The sequence below is a fragment of the Gossypium hirsutum genome, chromosome A06, assembly GCF_007990345.1.
Source record: "Gossypium hirsutum isolate 1008001.06 chromosome A06, Gossypium_hirsutum_v2.1, whole genome shotgun sequence".
Taxonomy (NCBI): Eukaryota; Viridiplantae; Streptophyta; class Magnoliopsida; order Malvales; family Malvaceae; genus Gossypium; species Gossypium hirsutum.
Genome location: NC_053429.1, coordinates 107,326,239 through 107,344,358, shown reverse-complemented (window position 1 = coordinate 107,344,358; position 18,120 = coordinate 107,326,239). Strand labels below are relative to the sequence as shown.

General features: G+C 33.5%; 2 protein-coding genes across 11 annotated transcripts; both read left to right on the top strand.

The window, feature by feature from the left end:
• The first annotated feature begins 12,240 nt into the window (after nucleotides 1-12,240).
• On the top strand, nucleotides 12,241-15,057 carry LOC107961805 (probable uridine nucleosidase 2). 10 transcript variants are annotated; one of them, XM_016897950.2, is made up of 6 exons: nucleotides 12,241-12,551; nucleotides 12,742-12,818; nucleotides 13,792-13,872; nucleotides 14,053-14,160; nucleotides 14,235-14,370; nucleotides 14,704-15,057. In XM_016897950.2, exons 2-6 carry the CDS (start codon nucleotides 12,782-12,784, stop codon nucleotides 14,732-14,734), a joined length of 393 nt encoding a protein of 130 aa, XP_016753439.1. In that variant the 5' UTR covers nucleotides 12,241-12,551; nucleotides 12,742-12,781; the 3' UTR covers nucleotides 14,735-15,057. The 10 variants fall into 10 exon arrangements, 9 of the variants coding, with proteins under 9 accessions (XP_016753439.1, XP_016753438.1, XP_040971660.1 ...); XR_005928664.1 differs by having other exon boundaries at nucleotides 12,248-12,551; nucleotides 13,776-13,872; nucleotides 14,826-15,057; XM_016897949.2 differs by having other exon boundaries at nucleotides 12,254-12,551; nucleotides 14,826-15,057.
• A 614-nt stretch (nucleotides 15,058-15,671) lies between these two features.
• LOC107961807 (probable methyltransferase At1g29790) lies at nucleotides 15,672-17,231 on the top strand. Its single transcript, XM_016897958.2, has one exon. It carries the CDS (start codon nucleotides 15,891-15,893, stop codon nucleotides 17,001-17,003), a length of 1,113 nt encoding a protein of 370 aa, XP_016753447.1. The 5' UTR covers nucleotides 15,672-15,890; the 3' UTR covers nucleotides 17,004-17,231.
• Nucleotides 17,232-18,120: the final 889 nt, after the last annotated feature.

The window sequence follows — 18,120 nt, the reverse complement described above, 5'->3', positions numbered from 1 at the left end:
TTCATTATTAACATAGATACTATGAATCTCTATTCTAACCTTTACAAATTTTTCATATCATTTGAAACCTTTTAATCATAGACTTGAATATTTCTTTTAGCATCATCAAAATTAGCTCAATTGGAAGACATCTTTATCTATATGAAAACATAATTCATTTTGAGTCAGGAGATATCCTACTATCACAGGTTATATAATGGCATGTATTTCGAGACTCTATGAGAATCAAATAAATCGTAACTTTAATATCACTAAATGTAACACCCTTAACCCGTATCCGTCTCTAAATTAAGGTTACGGAGTATTATCGATCAACTAAAAACCATGCATCATCATATTGTTCAATAACTTAAACATATCATAAACCATTCATGTACATGCATATTGTCCCAAAATTGAGCCATCGAGGCCTTAAAAATATCTTAGAAGCAAATCAAGACCAATTAGAATCAATTTGAACAATTTAGAAAAAAGATGCAAAATTTTGCAAAGAATGGGTCACACGGCCATGTGCCTCACACGAATAAGACACACGCCCGTGTCTCAGGCTGTGTAACCATCGAACTAGGGACATATGGCCATGTCCCAGCCTGTGTCCTCACCTGTGTAACTCTCTAAGTAAGGTCACACGCCCGTGTGCCAGGCCATGTAACTCTCTGAGTTGCCTCACATGCCCGTGTGCCAGGCTGTGTGTTAGGACTTGTAACTCACTAACTTGCAACCTAATAAATCATCAGATGACACACGACTGTGTCACCAAGCCGTGTGTCTCACACGGCTGAGTCACACGCTCGTGTCTCAGGCCGTGTGGACTTAAAAATTCACCTAACATCAAACCATTTCCTAACCAATTCATGCATAAACTCTAAACCCATTATGCACACTTTCAAGGTACTAAAGCATCATTGAAATACACAATATCATGCCAATTCAATCAACTTAATTATCTAACCAATATGCAATTCAAAGGCACCACAATTACATCCAAACACAATTTACCAAAACATGTTAACATTACTTAATTCCATGCATAAAGACCTAATTCATTTATGTACTTAACCACAACATAAATGACCATTACCAAGCCAACATCTCATACCAAGAGACCATGCACATCATTTACCTAAAAGTGATCAAAGAAACTTAACTTAACAAGAATTATAATTCTATCAACCATACATAAACAGCAAGGCTTAAACTTACCAAATTGCCTTTTACACTTTCACTAAATACCATTTCAAACATCCCAACCATGTTAATATTGCAATTTCCATACATACTAACCTAATTCAAATATGAACTAAATCATGTCATAAGTAACCATTTTCAAACCATCATCAACATGCTAAGAGAACCTTATACACAAGTACTTTAAAGTAACCAAAATCACATAACTTAGTAAGGCATGAAGGTGTACCAAACCAATATAGGTTTCTAAAGCTTGTATAAACTTGTATAAACTTGTATAAACTTTAAAGTAACCTTATACACATAACTTTCAAAGTAATGAATGCTTAGTAAGCTTGTATAAACTTTAAACATAACATACCATTTCAATAATGAACTTTATAGAATAAATATAAACCTTTACCAATGTCATAAGCTTAATAAAAGCCTATATAACACCATCAAACTCACAAGTTAGCATACTTGTTCATGATACATATGAAATCAACCATATATATAAACATAACCTTTAATTCATCATCGTTACCATACGATCATGTTTCATTCCATTTGCTTATTTATTGTTTCTAATACCATGAGTTTAATATAAGCCTATTCAAGTATCATCAAGCTCACATGTTAGTAGATTTATTAACAAATCATATACATTCATTTATAACATAAATAGATTTCATAAGATACATTATATATACGTCCAACCTTTCATAAAGTCATAAACCTTTCCATTGAGTCACTTATTGTTCTATTCTTTTTCTTACTCATTGAACCATCTAGAATTCCATCGGATACTTAAGAAAGCTCACACGAAGTGTGCCTTTACATATAACCCTAACATTTCCTTTACATCAATGTTCACACGAGCTGTGAAATGGGCCTGCTCGCATAAGCTATGGGTCAGAATGTAAGGTACACAATGCTGCTCACACGAGCTATGGAGAACCCGCAACAAATGTAGGACCTTAGCCATTGGTAGGACATTTAAGACCATTACCCGAAACATGAAATCCTTAATGACTTGTCATTTGTATCCTAAGAATTCCTAAGGTTTAACCGGGATTCGGTTTGTCATAGCGTTGATACATTTGTACTTTAATTCATTTACATCAAACAACATAATAATTATTCAATTTAAACAATATTTAAATGATTACAGTTCATATGAACATACCAGACTAAATTGTAGCAATGACTAAATACAGGGGTTATTTGGTAATTTCTCTTCTCCTCGATTTATCACCCGTTCTTGATCTAAAATAATATTTCCATTCAATTTACTAATTCTAATAGAAAAATAATTTCATTTTATGCAAATAAGTCCTTTTTAAAATTTTTACAAAATTACCCTCAACATTTAACTTTTATACAATTTAGTCCTTAAGCCCAATACATGCAAATTAACCATTTTTATTCAATTTCATGTTTAGCCAAATTATTTGGAACCTTTCAACCCATATTTATCCACAATTTACATTATTTTCCTTGAATTTTACCTTTTTCATAAATCAATCCCTAAACTTGAAAATCATCAAAAATTCATTAACAAAATACTTATATTTAACAACAAAGCTTAATAATTTATCATAAAATTTCAAGAACACTTCAATTTCATCCATGGTAAAATTCTAGACATTTAACAATTTAACAAATTGACCCCCGGGTTAGCTAGATTAACTAATACGAGTCTAAAAACATAAAAATAATTAAAAACAGGATCAAATCGCATACCATGCACCCAAAATCAATTTGGCCGAATGGTTTTCCTCCCCTCACCATAGCTATCCGGTTGAAACCAAAAAATAAAGAATGAAGAAGATGATCATTTAGGTTAGATTATTTTAGTTTTAATTATTTAATTACTAATATAACCTTTAAATTTCATAAAATGTACCACGCAACCTATCCATGATTATCCTCTCCCATTAAATATGGTATAATTACCATTAAAGTCCATTAATTCACCTTTTCAAAGATAATTGATCCATTTAACTAATAGAATTTAACTTTTACAGCTTTTACAATTTAGTGCTTTTCAATTTATTAATTATCTAAACATTAAAATTTCTTAACGAAAATTTAATACAACTTTAATAACACTCCATGAATATCTAATAAAATATTTCAGGCTTGGTTTATAAAAGTGAGGTCCCGATACCTCATTTTTTAAAATCACTTAACTTTAGGGTTATACCACTTGAACCTAATTATTTATTCGAATAGCATAAACTGCCAATTCAAAATTTATTTTAATACTATATTTAACTCGTAAATATTAAATAATAACATTTACGAACTTAATCGTCAGATTTTTGGCCCCAAAACCACTGTTTCCAACACCACTGAAAAATAAGCTATTACATACGCATTGCTTAAAAGTCCAAAAAAACAACGAAAAACTCTTTTTCCAAGGATCAAGCGATCATCGTAATATGCAAGTTCCATTTGCAACTCGAATATGAAACTTAGTACATTGCGCTCCAGTACCAGACACCATAGCCACAATTCATTGTAAGATTTCTCCCACCCACTGTGCATCTTTTCCAACGCCTTCTGCTTTACCAACCATACCTTACGGTAGGACACGGTGTAATTGAACTCACTATGGATGTGTGCGATCAACGTAGGGACCGAAAACCTATGACTCACTTTGACCATGGGTAATATAAAGTCAGATATCATGTTCAAATCCAATTTCGGACGATCATTCAAAATGCTTGAAAAAGTAGTAAATTTGGTCACCATACATAAACGTCGATAGGAAAAAAAAAGGTCAGAATTCGAGTCAATGTTGTTAACCATGATACATACCAGCTACAACATATTTATGTAGTGTTGTAAACTTCCTGATCATCTAGAACGCCGACTTCTTCCTAACAGATGTCATGATTTTCCATGGATATCTTGTTCCACGTATTACGCACTTCACCTCATATTTCTCAGATCAAGAGCATTTAACAATGAAGTTGACACCAAGTTGTATGTTATATCACTTGACTACATCTACAAAAACATCTTTGGAGTCAAACTTTATCCCAACCTTTAAATGGTCAAAATTTGTTGATGAAGTCGCATGCCTTGGTCTTTTGTGAGGGAGGTTTGGGAATTTTAAACCTCCTTCAGTAGCAAGATTAAGCATTCGTATGTGGGGTGAGGGTTTGTACGCCATGAAACCTGGGTCATCTTATCGAGAAATGTTCGAAGCTTCACTATCAAATCTATTATCTTCTACTTCAGTAGGAATGGGATCCGATTCTGAAATTACTGTAATTTTTGCACCATCGGGCCTACCTCCTCTATTAGGTCATTATCTATTTATTTTTCCTCTTCGACCTCTTTGTTTTCTTCTCCCTCTTCATTATCAACCTCAGTTGAAGGTCTAGGGTTGGATGTACCCTTATCAGTCAAGGTTATCGAGAGTAGATCATCCGTTCTTGTAAATTCGATGTCAACCCCAAAATCACTTTTGTTTGGCCTACCCTAGTAACTTGATGTCATACTGTGTGAGCATTATTGGTGTTGAACATCGGCGTGTTGAAGTTAAAATCAAAGGAACTGACAGAATGTCATGCGGATGTGTCTTAGGCTAGTTGACCAAATACATCCAATTGTCCCTACCCCAATAATCGAGGGATGAAACTAATGAATGTCTCGCCATTTATGATGATTCCAGCGGGTCTTGGTATGAGCTTTGCAGTAATTATGTGAATCCACCACACAACCGTGTGGTGAGACTTTCAGCTTCTTGATATGACATGAAATTTGGCGGACTCGATGTAATTGAGCTCAAGCCACCTTCATCCTCTTCAACGAAGTCAGCATATAACTCTAGCACAAAATTCTCACTAGAGTAATGGGATTCAATCACCTGCTCCAGATCGTTCTCTCTAGTGATCTCAAAATGACATATCTAGAGGGGTCCAATCTCGAAATTCTTCTTTGGATCCCCACTTTACGCCTAATCTTTATCTAAAGTTCTTTTAATGTTATCGTCCAGTTGAATGCCAGATCTTCGAATTGTGCTAGTACAAAAACGAGCCCAATTTCAGTCAAACAAATTTGACCGCGGTAATAGATAACAACTCTGACTCATTTGTTCATCTTCGACCAAATAGCCTATTCCATATGTTTAAAATCGAGAAAATAATAAAAAATATAATTCTCATCGCCCAAAATCATAAACCTACACATAATTTAATGAATTACCTTTGCGTTGACAACAATATAGGAACAAATTTCAAGTTTTCATGACAATGTTGATTACTCTAAATACCAAGTATCTTTTAGCAGATTGTCGAGCCAATGTAACTTGACCTCCGAGCAAATCCTCCAAATTTGTCATGATCATTTTGGTAGTAGGAAAATTCTCGTGTTGCTTTTGCAACACATTACTCATGCTCAGTAACATATAACATCAAGCAATCGAGTCAAAATCTCTACAGCAATTTCTCACTTTAGGCTGAGCTTCAAAAAGACATGTTTTGTCAAAAATGAATTTGTTTTTCTCACAGTTGAAAACTATCAGCAAGTTTTGTTTCTGTTCTCGAAAGTTATCCCCATTTAATTTATTCTCAATACGATTGCTAATAAGAGGAGTGGAAGACATATTTGAACTAAAAAAAATAAAGATTCACTAATTACTATCTTTGTATTGAGCAAATATTTTTCATTTTAGCAACATATCAAGAATGTCGTATGATGCATTTGTCTTGTATTAAAACCTTGAAAAAAAATTTATTGCTACGATCATTCTCACACCCATCAACCATGTCACCTTGGGGTCCCATGTTAATTAGCAAGAACATGGATTACATCCAATCAATTCGTAAATCTTAATTCTCAAGACTCCATACAAACTAGCAACCGTTTAACATTTCATCATCATCTCTAGTTTAAATATCATTTCTTAGGAAACTATTTAATAAAAGATGATCTTGAGTGTGTAACCATTGACTCAACACCCATCATGAAAATGCTTTCATTTGTGAGTCATCTTGGGACAATCTCTCTGAAAGTCATGCATGACTAGTTGCCCTTAAAAGGAAATCTTATCTAATGAACCCATTTGACAAAGTTTACCTTGGGGTAAGGCCAGGGTAGGACCTGGCTCGAGAAATCTATCATGATATCACTTAGGGACCATCAATGAAGGTCGTAGGTCTTGTTCAAGGACCTTCTCCCACTCAATATCTTAAAAACATGCAATGTTTTTTATCCTAAATTTCAAGAATGATAATACAATAATCCTAGTAACATTCTTACCTAATCTAAATGACATGCTTCCAATATATGCATGGCATGCTATGGCAATTTTATAATATCCATTCATAAGAATCAATCAATCTTAAAACAAATAATTTTGATTATCCACAGTTTTTCTTTTAAGGGAAAAATCGAAGAAGTGAATGAGAACCGTACACCAGGTAGGGTCCCCGGAAAGGGAGATGAATCAAATTTGATCGCTTAAAAACCAAGCCTTTCCTAGTTAGAACCAATCCTAGACACACACCTTCTCATTACCATACTTCTCATAGTTATCGAATAATCTAAAGAAGTGAATAAAAAAATACAACATATGTATTTTCTTATTACCACACTTTTTATTTTTAATCAATCAACTGTGGATCATCTCATATATATATATATCACAATTATAACATTACATAATATTATAAACAATTTTAAAGCAAATATATAATGAGATAGGTAATTAAAAAAAATAGCTAGCCAAGGTTTCCATAATTCTATTTCTAGAAAATAAATGAAAAAAATAAAATTACATAATTTTTCACCACGATGATAGTCCATAGTATATTTCGTAAGAACCATAGCCTCGATAAAAAACAATTATATAACAAATATATAATATCGTATCTATTCCCATATATAACTCAAAGCATGCATTAAATCTAAAGAATGTCACTTTCTATGTAATCAATTCATTCAAGAAGAAGAGAAATTTATTTTGATTATTTGTTTATACTTATAGATAGAACACAACTTGGCTATGATATCAATTATTGGTAAAAAAAGGGGGTTTGGAAAACGTAGTAGAAAATAGATTTAGGGAAAAACCAGAGTTTTAATTTTTTTTTCCAAAATAAGATCTTAGTTGTGATATTTAAAATAATAAACACTTAATCAAAATTGTACCTTTTTGATTCATCTAGGATGAGTGTTTCGACCAAGTAGTCTTCAACGCTATCCTCAAGCTCACGTTGTCGAGTATGAACTCACTTTGAAGCAGAAAATTTTCACAAAATTACCAATAGGGTAATTTCGTAATTTCTCTAAAATTTTTGGTCAAATTGTAAATCAAAAAAATCTCTCTAGAAATTTTCTAGAATAATCCCTTCAAAGAATCTTGTCTCTACAACTTTCTCTTGAATTCAAGTGTGTGTAAATAATTACCCAAGGCTCACTTTATATAGGAAGAATTTAGAGAGTTTAACTATGATTAAACTTAATCACTTTAGTATTAAATTAATATAATATTTATCAAGATAAATATTAGATTAAATTTAATATTAAATCTTATTAAAATAATAGAATATTTATCTACAAGATAAGCATTAAATTAAATTTAATATTAAGATAATCATTTTAATATTAAATTAATAAAATACTATTAAGATAAGTATTAAAATAATATTATTTTTGGAATAATTAATTTGAAATCAAATTCTTTACTAGAGTCTCAGTAGGAGTGTAACTCTTCCACTGCTCATCCACAAATGATCAACCGCCACCAGCCATCGGCCACTGAGATGCCATCGTTGTAGCCACCGGCACCATCGTGTCCAGTGATGCAGGTACAACCCCCTTACGGCATCCCGAGCTGGTTCGGCTGTTGCCAGTTTGGTCCCAGTTAATGACGACCCGACCGGTTCAGTCTAGCCACCAGTTGGACCATCGACTCGGTTTTACATACTCGGCCCGGTTCGACCAGTTTTTGGGTCTTGGTCTCGATTTTAGGCTTTCAGGCCCAATTTCCGATCTCAGGTCCAATTGTCTGACTTGAGAATTAACTTCTAAAAATACCATATTAATTTTAATTGATTTGATTAATTTAATTTTACTTGATCAAAATTAATTTATCTAAAAATCACTTAGATTTTCCAAATTAAATTTTCAAGAAAATTTTTTAATCAAATTCTCTAATTGAACAATTCTCACGACCACCTAATTTAATTCTACATCGAATAAATCGACTCAATTAAATTATTCCCAAAGTCATAGAAATTTCTTTTGATTCAAATGTAGTCTGATCGAACTTTTGTTGAGCTAGAGGAGGGACCAATCAGACATATACATTTAGGCTCTAGTGATTGCAATTATGTCAAGAAGCATCGTTCTGATAATTCACAATTACTTAATCATGGAGTTAGTCCCCAAGAAGTACCATGATTGAAAACTCCTTATTTATATTCTTTACGAAAATAATTCATCCAACTGCTTTGTCCAATGACCTCGTCATGTGTGTGTTATCCTCATATGATATCCTTGGTTTCTTTGAGTTAAATCCATTCATTCAATACAGTCCTATTTTATCTCATTGTCACCATTGTGTCTTCTTATGATTAATATGATCACTGTCAACAAATGACTGTGATAAATTGCTCGTTCGAGAAAAAGCAATCGGTGGTCACGTTCCATATTTATCAATCCACACAATGCCAATGAGAGGATATCATTACCTCTTTAATTGAATTATGAATTCCACTATTGCTAGTAAAGTCATGTCATACACAAGTCATGTCCCCAACATACCGGTTATGGGCTCAATCATCTTTAGAGCATAAGCCTCTACTTATATCAAAACACATGAGTTGCATACACATGGTTAGTGACTAACTCAAGATTTAGGTAAATCACACCATGAACGTCACAAGTGAATTAATTCAAAAATGGATTCAGAATTAATTCATCTTGGGTCCAATCCAATGTATAATTCTACCAATGAATACATCTATATCTCTACTTGTGGAGTCAACTGCTCTGATAGCCAAGACTAGTCATCTCCCTAATTAGAATTATAGACGACATAATAATCATTCTCAGTATTTGAAGCAAATGCTCACTTTGATTCTTTTACAAGATTACAGACTCATTTAGATTATCTATTGAAGTAAGTTGTCTTTCTCGCAATGTAAATGTTCTGTACTATGCCACTTATCTTTAGTTTGAACTTTAGACAATCAATGAGCTAATATTTGATTGTCACTATTTCGCTATGCATGCAAAATATAAAAGACATAATAGTGAAATGTGAAATTAATTTTATTTATTTATTTATCGTTCAAATAAATAGAAAATAGTTACATGTTTACTACAATATGGGCATATTTCCCAACAAGATGAACAATCTGCTTCGAAGGTCTGTATGGAAAATCAAGGGCCTGTATTGAGTTCTTTCTATAGAGCTCTTTTGTGGGGGAAAGAACACTCCCCCATAGCGGCGTTTTTTCGAAATCATGAAATTTGTATCCAAGGAATCTTGGGTTGCAGGGGCTCAAAGGCAAAAAAAATCAAGTTGGCCCGGGGGTTGAAATGGCCTGAGAGAAAACACTTCCCACAAGACGCGTTTTCCAGCCACATGTCTGACATGTCACTAGAAAACGCTCCTTGCAAGATGCGTTTTCACTACTATATTAGATGAAAAAGTAACCTACATGGAGCGTTTTCTCTCTACCCATTTCAACCTCTAGGCCGACTTGATTGCTTCTACCTCTAAGCCCCTACAACCTAGGATTCCAAGGATAAATTTCATACATTGCAACCTGAGATTCTCGGAATAAAGAAAAAACCATTTTACCTTGCCCCTTCCTATATATAAATGCATATTCCCACACCTTTAATTCAATATCCTAAATTGTTTTTTATTATTATTTTTCTTATGTGTTTAAATTTCTAAGTTTAAAGATTTATTTCTCTTTCGCTTTAAGTGAGACATAGTCATAGTTTTAAGTTATTTTTGGGTTCACAATGATGTCGTGGAGCTTGGTAACCTACAAATTTCACCTACTTTGTGAATATAGAGCCATCACTTGAGAAGTCAGGATCACTTTGCAACTCGAGGTCCAAGTTGATGGTGATTATACTGTCTCGGGTTGAAGTGTAACTAAGGCTATAAGTTTACAAAAGTTATGTTGCTAAAGGATGGAACATAACCGGGGTCGTAGTTGACGATGCTAATACAGGCACCAAAATAAGTTTCTCCTCATTAGAAGAGCATGCTTCATAAAACCTATACACAAATGTGAAAAAGGAAAACATAAGAGGCCTTCTAATATAATCAAGTAAGTCATATTGTCTATCCCTACCGAAGGCAGTGACCTTGTTAGTATAACTTGTTAAACCCCAATTTTGTCATAGGTTATAATAACAAGATCACTACCTTCGGTGATGATAGATAAGATGCATTACTTGATTATACTGAAACGCCACTACACTTTTCTTCTTCGTACTTGTGTTTGAGTTTTATAAAGCATCCTTTTCTGATGAGAAGAACTCGTTGTAGTGCCTACATAACCATCGTCATTTATGCTCCATCCCTTGATAGCCTAGTTATAATTCAACCCAATACCGTATAATCATTGTCAACTGGGACCTTGAGTTGCAACGCGATCCGACTTCCCAAGTGATGGCTCCATAACGCGATCTGACTTCCCAAGTGATGGCCCCATATAGGTCACCCAACTCCATGGCACCATTGTAAATTTAAACATTTCTTAAAACTATAACCATGTCAATCTCAAACATGGGCAAAAGTAAATCTATAAACTTTTAATTTCCAACTGCAGGAAAAAAATAATTTTTAGCTAAGTGAAAACGTGCCTTGTAAGACGTATTTTCCTTTCTCTTTCCAAAAACAACGTAAATCAGTAAATTTTGAGAAAATCAACATAATTTCTCAAATATTTTTTTTCAACATATTTACATAAATCAACCGTCCAACTCCATTACTGTAAAAAAAATCTATAAGGAAGGTCCTTGAACCTTCCTACTTGACACGCCTTTTTTTTATATATATATAAATTGGTCGAATATCACTTTTAGTCTCTCTATTTGACACATGTTTAGACCTTCTCTTTTCTTTTTCCTTTTTGCATTTTATAGAAAATTGGTCAAATATCACTTTTGGTTCCTCTCTAGGCCTAAAATTAAGATTTAATCTTTATATTTGAATTTCTACAATAATTTGGTCTTATTTTTTTACAATGTTTAGTTCAAATAATTAATGTTGTTGATTACTCTCATAATTTTTTTTATGTATAAAAAATTTATTTTAGCATGATGATTTGGAATAAGTTCTTTTTAAAATATTCATATCGGCTATCAAATTTATTAACCGTGCTAATTATTTGGATTAACTAATGACATGATTTTCCCTCATTTTTAGTCATTATAAGATAATAGTAAAATTTTAGTTTCGATCTCTCTACTATGCTCACATTTGATATTTAGTATTGATATTTTAATTTTACATAATTCGGTCATTGCTTATTTAATGACATTAGTTAGTCCATATGATTTACATACTTATATGTGATAGTTATCTTATTATTTCACTATCATATCCTTTGTATGCTAACAAGTGTCCAAGATTAAAAAAATTTATTTGTAGTTGAAATGCTAAAGGTGATTATTTTCAATTTTGATTTTTATACTATGCTAAAATTTAAAATTTAATCCTTATACTTCAATTTCTTAACATAATTCGGTACCTCAACTTTTACAAGGTTATTGATTAGCCTGATTGCTTTTATTTTGATTAAAACAATGATGTAATTTTTAAAAGATGTTAACACCGTTAAAATTATCTTTGGCGAGTACTTTTTTAAAAAAAATTAAAATGCTACTTTAGTGAATTTAATAGAAAATTTTAATGGAGTCGACATCTAGAGTTGAATTTTTTAATTTAAAAAATAGATAAACTAAATTTTTAAAAATAAAAGTCAAAAAAATCAAATCTAGATGGAAATTAAAAAGTAAGGTTGAATTGAGAAAATAATGAGTTGAGAAACAAAAACTAAGGGTCCATTTATTCGGGAGTAAAATATTTTTCGGAAAAGCTTTTCAGCCTTTTCCAGTGTTTGGATGGCTGAAAACAATGTCCTAAGTAAAATGAATTACAAAACACGGAAAACAAAGCCATTACTTTAGTAAAATGTCTTACCATTTTTATTTCTGTAAGACATTTTCAAGAAAAGAAGCAACACGATCTTCCCTTCCCCTTCCCCTTCCCCCACCTTTTCGGTAAGAGTTTGCTTTGATCCGTGATAAATTCCCCCAAATTTCTCATCAAAATTGAAAATTTTCAATCCTCTTCTCTTTTAATCTTCTCAATTCCGAATATCTCCCAGAAGGTAATCTTCTCTTTACAGCTTCTTTTTATATTTCGGTTTTTATTTCTTTGTTCATGATTTCTTTGCCTGTTTCTTTATTTTTATGTCTTTCTCTGTTTCTTTATTTTTAATTTTTTTTCTGGTTTTGGGATTAAATTTTATTCTTGTGCTTGTTGTTTTTGTAAATGATGCATCTTTTAGTTTTCCCCAGAATATGAGCTGCATGTCTCACACTCTATTCCCTCTCTTCTATGGCGCTGTTCGAACACTTGATTGAAATGAAACATTGTAAGTTGGTGAGACAAGCGACCAGTATATCAGAAACCATGATCCTTATCGCTTCGAATAGTCTTTCACTTGTCTCGTAATTTTTGTCTTTGTAGTCTAGCAAAAGGGATTGGCTTATCCTGTACATGGAATTAGCAGCTAATACCTTGATAGGCACTTTGAAGGGTTATCCATTAGACACAGATTCACATTGTTCTTCTTAAATTCCATGAATATGTTCGTTGCTGAATCAGAAAGTACTTCTAGTATTTCCTTTGTGCTTTTTCCTTGGAGGGACAGTTTAAGAAGGTCCACATTTAGCCACCTATGATACAGCTTACGATAGCCAGACAATATCTACATCCTTCCCGTTGTTTACCACCATTGCTATGAGAAGTAGTCACCTCTATAGTACATTCCTTCCTGTTGTCTTTCGTGTCACAGTCATCCCAAGATTTAAATGAAACAACAGCATGATTTTGAACATTTAAATGAAGGACTTGTGATATTCTCGACATATATACATTAGTTAGATAGATTTTAGTTTTAACATTATCTCAAGCTCAGTATGAGAACTATTTTGGGGGATTTTGAGCTTGTATTCATTTATCTTTCCTTGATATAATTTGAATGATAACTAGCTTTATATATATGCACTTTATAATATAATTACCTTCATGCTTGTTAATTGTTAAACCATAAAAAATCACTACCATCGTTCTCTTATCTTGATCTTTTCAAGTTCTTTCTACCCTCTTTCTAAAAAAAAAAAATCTTTCTATCTGGTTTAACTTTTACTTCTTAAGATGTTAGGTGCTCATATGATTTCAACAGTTGAAGATGGTGTTCATAAAAGAAAAAACTCTGAAAATAAACCTTTTAGTCGAATTTTTGACGCTTCAATGTTTTTGCATGCTAGTGTCATGGCTGCATACACTCTGTCTTACGTCTTGTTCCAAATGCTGAGTCGAATGACAGATCTTTGGTGATCCAGATGCTGCAAATATTGTGTTCACATGTGGAGCATATGTTTTGGCTGTGGGGATAAATGTAACTCATCAAGTTGTTTTGACAAGTACTTATTTTGGCTATTTCTCTATCTTTTTCAATATGTTGTTAGCGAGGATTATTCTATTATCTATAGGTCTATATGAACACCTTATAATTTTAATTTCTGGAACTGCTTTCCTCTTTTTTTTTTTTTCTTTCTTTTGAATTTCCACCTTTTTTTTTAATCAAACTTGTCATATTTTAGATTCTGACGGAGAAACATTGGCTAGTTCAAATGAAAAATTTGCTCAGTACTTGTTGAAGATGCTAGAGGTGTACTTCAATTATCATCATGATGCATACAGCACAAAAGGTTCGTCTGCCGGAAATGGTTAAGGGATTTCTGCTGAACCGTGAACTTCTAATTTATTCACTACCATTCTGCAGTTGTGTACCTTCATGATCCAACAGCCATGCTTGCAGCCATTAATCCTTCACTTATCACCTACGTGGAGGGTGCTATCAGAGTTCAAACAAATGGCATCACACGGGGACTAACACTATTATACAACAAGCAGAAGAGGTTAGATATTTTTTGTGTGTGTATTGGAACTAAAAGAGACTAAATGAGCTTTATTAGAATATTTAATTGCAGTAGCTGGTAGTAAAAAAAAACTGTTAACCATAATTTGTAAATAAAGAAAACCGACTCCTTTGAGTAACTTAACAAAGGCCTTATTTGAGCCACACTTGACTGCAAAGAAAGAGTAATAAGCTTTCCAATATCATGACATGTCAGTTTCAGGATTCTCTTATTAAGCCATGACTTATAATGTTTGAAAATGGAATAAGCTGCTAGATGAAGTGATACAAAGTAAAGGAAATCAAATTGTATATGAAAGCTTTTTCTATGCAGTGATGTTGTGCTTGTCTTGGATTGGAGATAAAGTAGATATAATGTGTAGACATGCAGTTGTACCCTTCAAATTCTGTAATGATGTATGATTGTTCGTTATTAAGTGGGATGCATTTGAGCAGGTTTGCTGAAATTACGGAGTGGTCCGATCAACCATCGGTGAATGTGGCTGTCACAGTTGATACACCTACTGCTCTCAAATTGGTTATGGAAAGGTTGATGGAATGATGATGAGGATGGTTGTATTGTGTAATCATAGTAAATGTTTAAGACTGCATAAGCTTTGTCAGTGGACTAATTTGTTCTGTTACGGTAGCTGTTATTGTTTCAATAATAGGTAATAATTTTATGCTATTTTTAGTTACTATTGTAATAATTTTATGTTATTTAACACATGTTTTACAATTTTTAGATATAAAATAAAGAATAATTAGTACAAATTTAAGCATTCAATAATAAAGATAAGTAAAAAATTTTGTAAAAAATAAGACTTCTTCAAAATAAGTGAAAAATTTTTCTTTTTTTTGCCTCAAGCAAGTCGTATGAATAGCTAAAAGTTACCAGTTGTGATTAATTTATAATTAATCAATAATTAAAATATGTGAAAAAAATAATATTCCATGTGAAAAAAGAACTTGAATAGCTAAAGGTTGAGAAGATTTAATAATAAATTCTTAAATATATATTTATTTAATTTAAAACAGTTTTTATGAAATATTTTCAGGAAATCTACTAAACAGCAAAAAATATTTTACACAGATTTATCCAAACACTAAAAAAATAAATTATTTTCAGAAAAGTAAATTATTTTCTAAAAATTATTTTTTAAAAAATATTTTACTGGCAAATATGGTTTAGTGGCTTGAAATGATCCGCAAGGGATAATATATAAAGAAACTTTGGTTAATTGAATGAACATCTCCACATTCAGTGATAATAATCTTGTCTTAATTAAGATCAAATGTTAGTGTATTAACTGAAGATGAGATGGTGACCCACCCGAAGTGTAATTTTTGTGTACGAGTAGAGATGTTGACCAAATTGCATTGACAAATACAGTCAGAATTGCAACCAAACACCCTTTTCCTTTTTGTTTGGATTCCAGATTCAATCTCCCATGTGAGAGCTGATGAAATTCAAAACAAGAGTAATCCAAACATTGTTGTAAGGAGGAAGAGCACAAATCAATGGCTTTCGCCATGGGCTTCAACTTCCTCCTCCTCTTAGCCATGGCGGCTACCAACATACTCTCCCTTTACCACCTCTCTTTAACCTTCCGATCTCCCAAACCTTCTCCCCCTATCCCTATCCATATACCTCAACACCTCCTTCGCCACCTCAACGACATACGCGCCACCATCAATCACCTCACTGCCTCCACCTCTGATCCCAAACGCACTTCCCCCGTTCCCCATGATCTCATCCTCCATTCCCAAGTCGCACCCATCGCTTCTTCCTGCCACCGCCACCCTTACCTTCTCCGTAGATACATGAATTACACTCCTTTTTCAACTTGCCCTTATGATCTCGACCTCCAAGAAACGCTTATTCTCAACGGCTGCCACCCACTTCCACGGCGGCGTTGCTTCTCTAAAACCCCGCCAAAACCCACTTCCTCCCTTCCTCTTAATCCTTTCCCAACTGCCCTGCCCGACTCCTCTGTCATCTGGACCAAATACTCCTGTAAATCTTTTGCCTGTCTTTTACAAAACAACCCCATAGACTTCGATCTCAACGCCCGACGCTCATCCCTTCTAAAATACGCTTCCGAGCTCGACCTTCCCGTTAACCGGTTCATGCAATTGGCTAAGTCAGCTAACTTTGTGATCCGTCTTGGCATTGACATAGGCGGTGGAACTGGAACCTTCGCTGCTTTGATGAAAATTTTCTACAATGTCACGATGCTGACCACCACCTTGAACGTCAATGCGCCTTACAGTGAAGCCGCGGCAGCAAGAGGGTTGATGCCTTTACACGTGCCGTTGCAGCAGAGGCTACCGGTTTTCGACGGGACGATGGATCTGGTCCGGTGTGGGCGGGCGGTGAACCGATGGATACCCTTGCCGGTTATGGAGTTTATGTTTTATGATGTGGACAGAGTGTTGAGAGGAGGTGGGTACTTGTGGTTGGATCGGTTCTTTAGTAAAGCAATGGATCTAGAGGAAGTTTATGAGCCAATGATTGGGAAACTTGGGTATAAGAAAGTGAAGTGGGCAGTGGCTAATAAGACTGATCCAAGTGGTTTGAAGAATGCGGAAGTTTACTTGACTGCTGTGCTGCAGAAGCCTGTTTCAAGGTGATGATTGGGGGTTTAAGGTTTGAGTATTCATTGAATTTTTTTTAGGTAATTAATTGATTAGCTTCCACTTCTCTAATTTTGCTTGAATTTGTGAAGCACATTTGGGTTAGGCTGCCATATTCATCATTTCATTGCGTGTTTATAGTGAAATGACATGATCCTATCTAGTATTCCAATACTGTGAATTGTTGTTGTTTAAGGTCATAATGAATGAATGTGTTGCTGTGAATTGTTGTTGTTTAAGGTCATAATGAATGAATGTGTTGCTTTTCTTTCTATACCGAAATTTGAGCTAATGCTACAAGTTTTCATATCTCAATCTTAGCCTTTGCATTTGAACTTGTAATTGATTCAACAATCCCTTCTGTTTTTGCGTGTGTTTTGAGGATTTGTTGCCGTAGTGGTCTGAGTTAGGTGAAAGTATCTTTGTACTAGAAGTCGGATTATATTTTGCCTTCTTTACTCAAAAAATAAATAAATTAGTCTTTGTATGTTAGATTAAATAGCAAACCGGTTCTTCTGTTAGAAACTTAATCCACTATTAAAAACTAGCCCCTATATGTCAGAATAAAGTACATATGGCACGTCAAGTGTAACTCTGGTTATTTCATTAGTCATGCCAGTTTTAAATAGTAAAAATGGATGAAATTTTTAACAGAATGATTAGTTTGTTTTTTGATTTAATGTACAAGAACTAATTTGTCTATTTTTTGAGTAAAGGGAATAAAATGTAATCTGATTTTTAATACAAAGGCCTCTATGGTACTTTTCCCATATGAGTTGAGGTCATAATATTTGAGAAGGCCTTTTTGATATAAAGCTACGCCATAATCCACTCTCGTTTCCATAATGTCCTACTTTCCAACCTATCTGATGTTGATTTGCGAAACCTGAATGGTGCTTGGCATTTCATACTGTTGAAGCTTTGCCTTTTGTCTCTTCTTGACTCTGACCTTCATCTAAAATTGTATAAATTTGCTCTATTCTCGCCTACGTTACCTAGACATGGGAATTATACCTCGATCTTTTTAATATATATTCAGTGAAATTATACCTCATACTCATATTTAAATACCCATAATATGTTGAGCAATACCCTTGAAGGAAATTGGATAGTT

Bases quoted from the DNA above. Each gene is read 5' to 3' on its own strand.
- LOC107961805 (XM_016897949.2), top strand. From the start codon at position 12,782: ATGGCGCTGTTCGAACACTTGATTGAAATGAAACATT. The intron at 12,819-13,791 runs GTAAGTTGGTGA...TTGGTGATCCAG, and splicing joins CTTGATTGAAATGAAACATT to ATGCTGCAAATATTGTGTTC. The intron at 14,371-14,825 runs GTTAGATATTTT...GCATTTGAGCAG, and splicing joins TTATACAACAAGCAGAAGAG to GTTTGCTGAAATTACGGAGT.
- LOC107961807 (XM_016897958.2), top strand. From the start codon at position 15,891: ATGGCTTTCGCCATGGGCTTCAACTTCCTCCTCCTCTTAGCCATGGCG.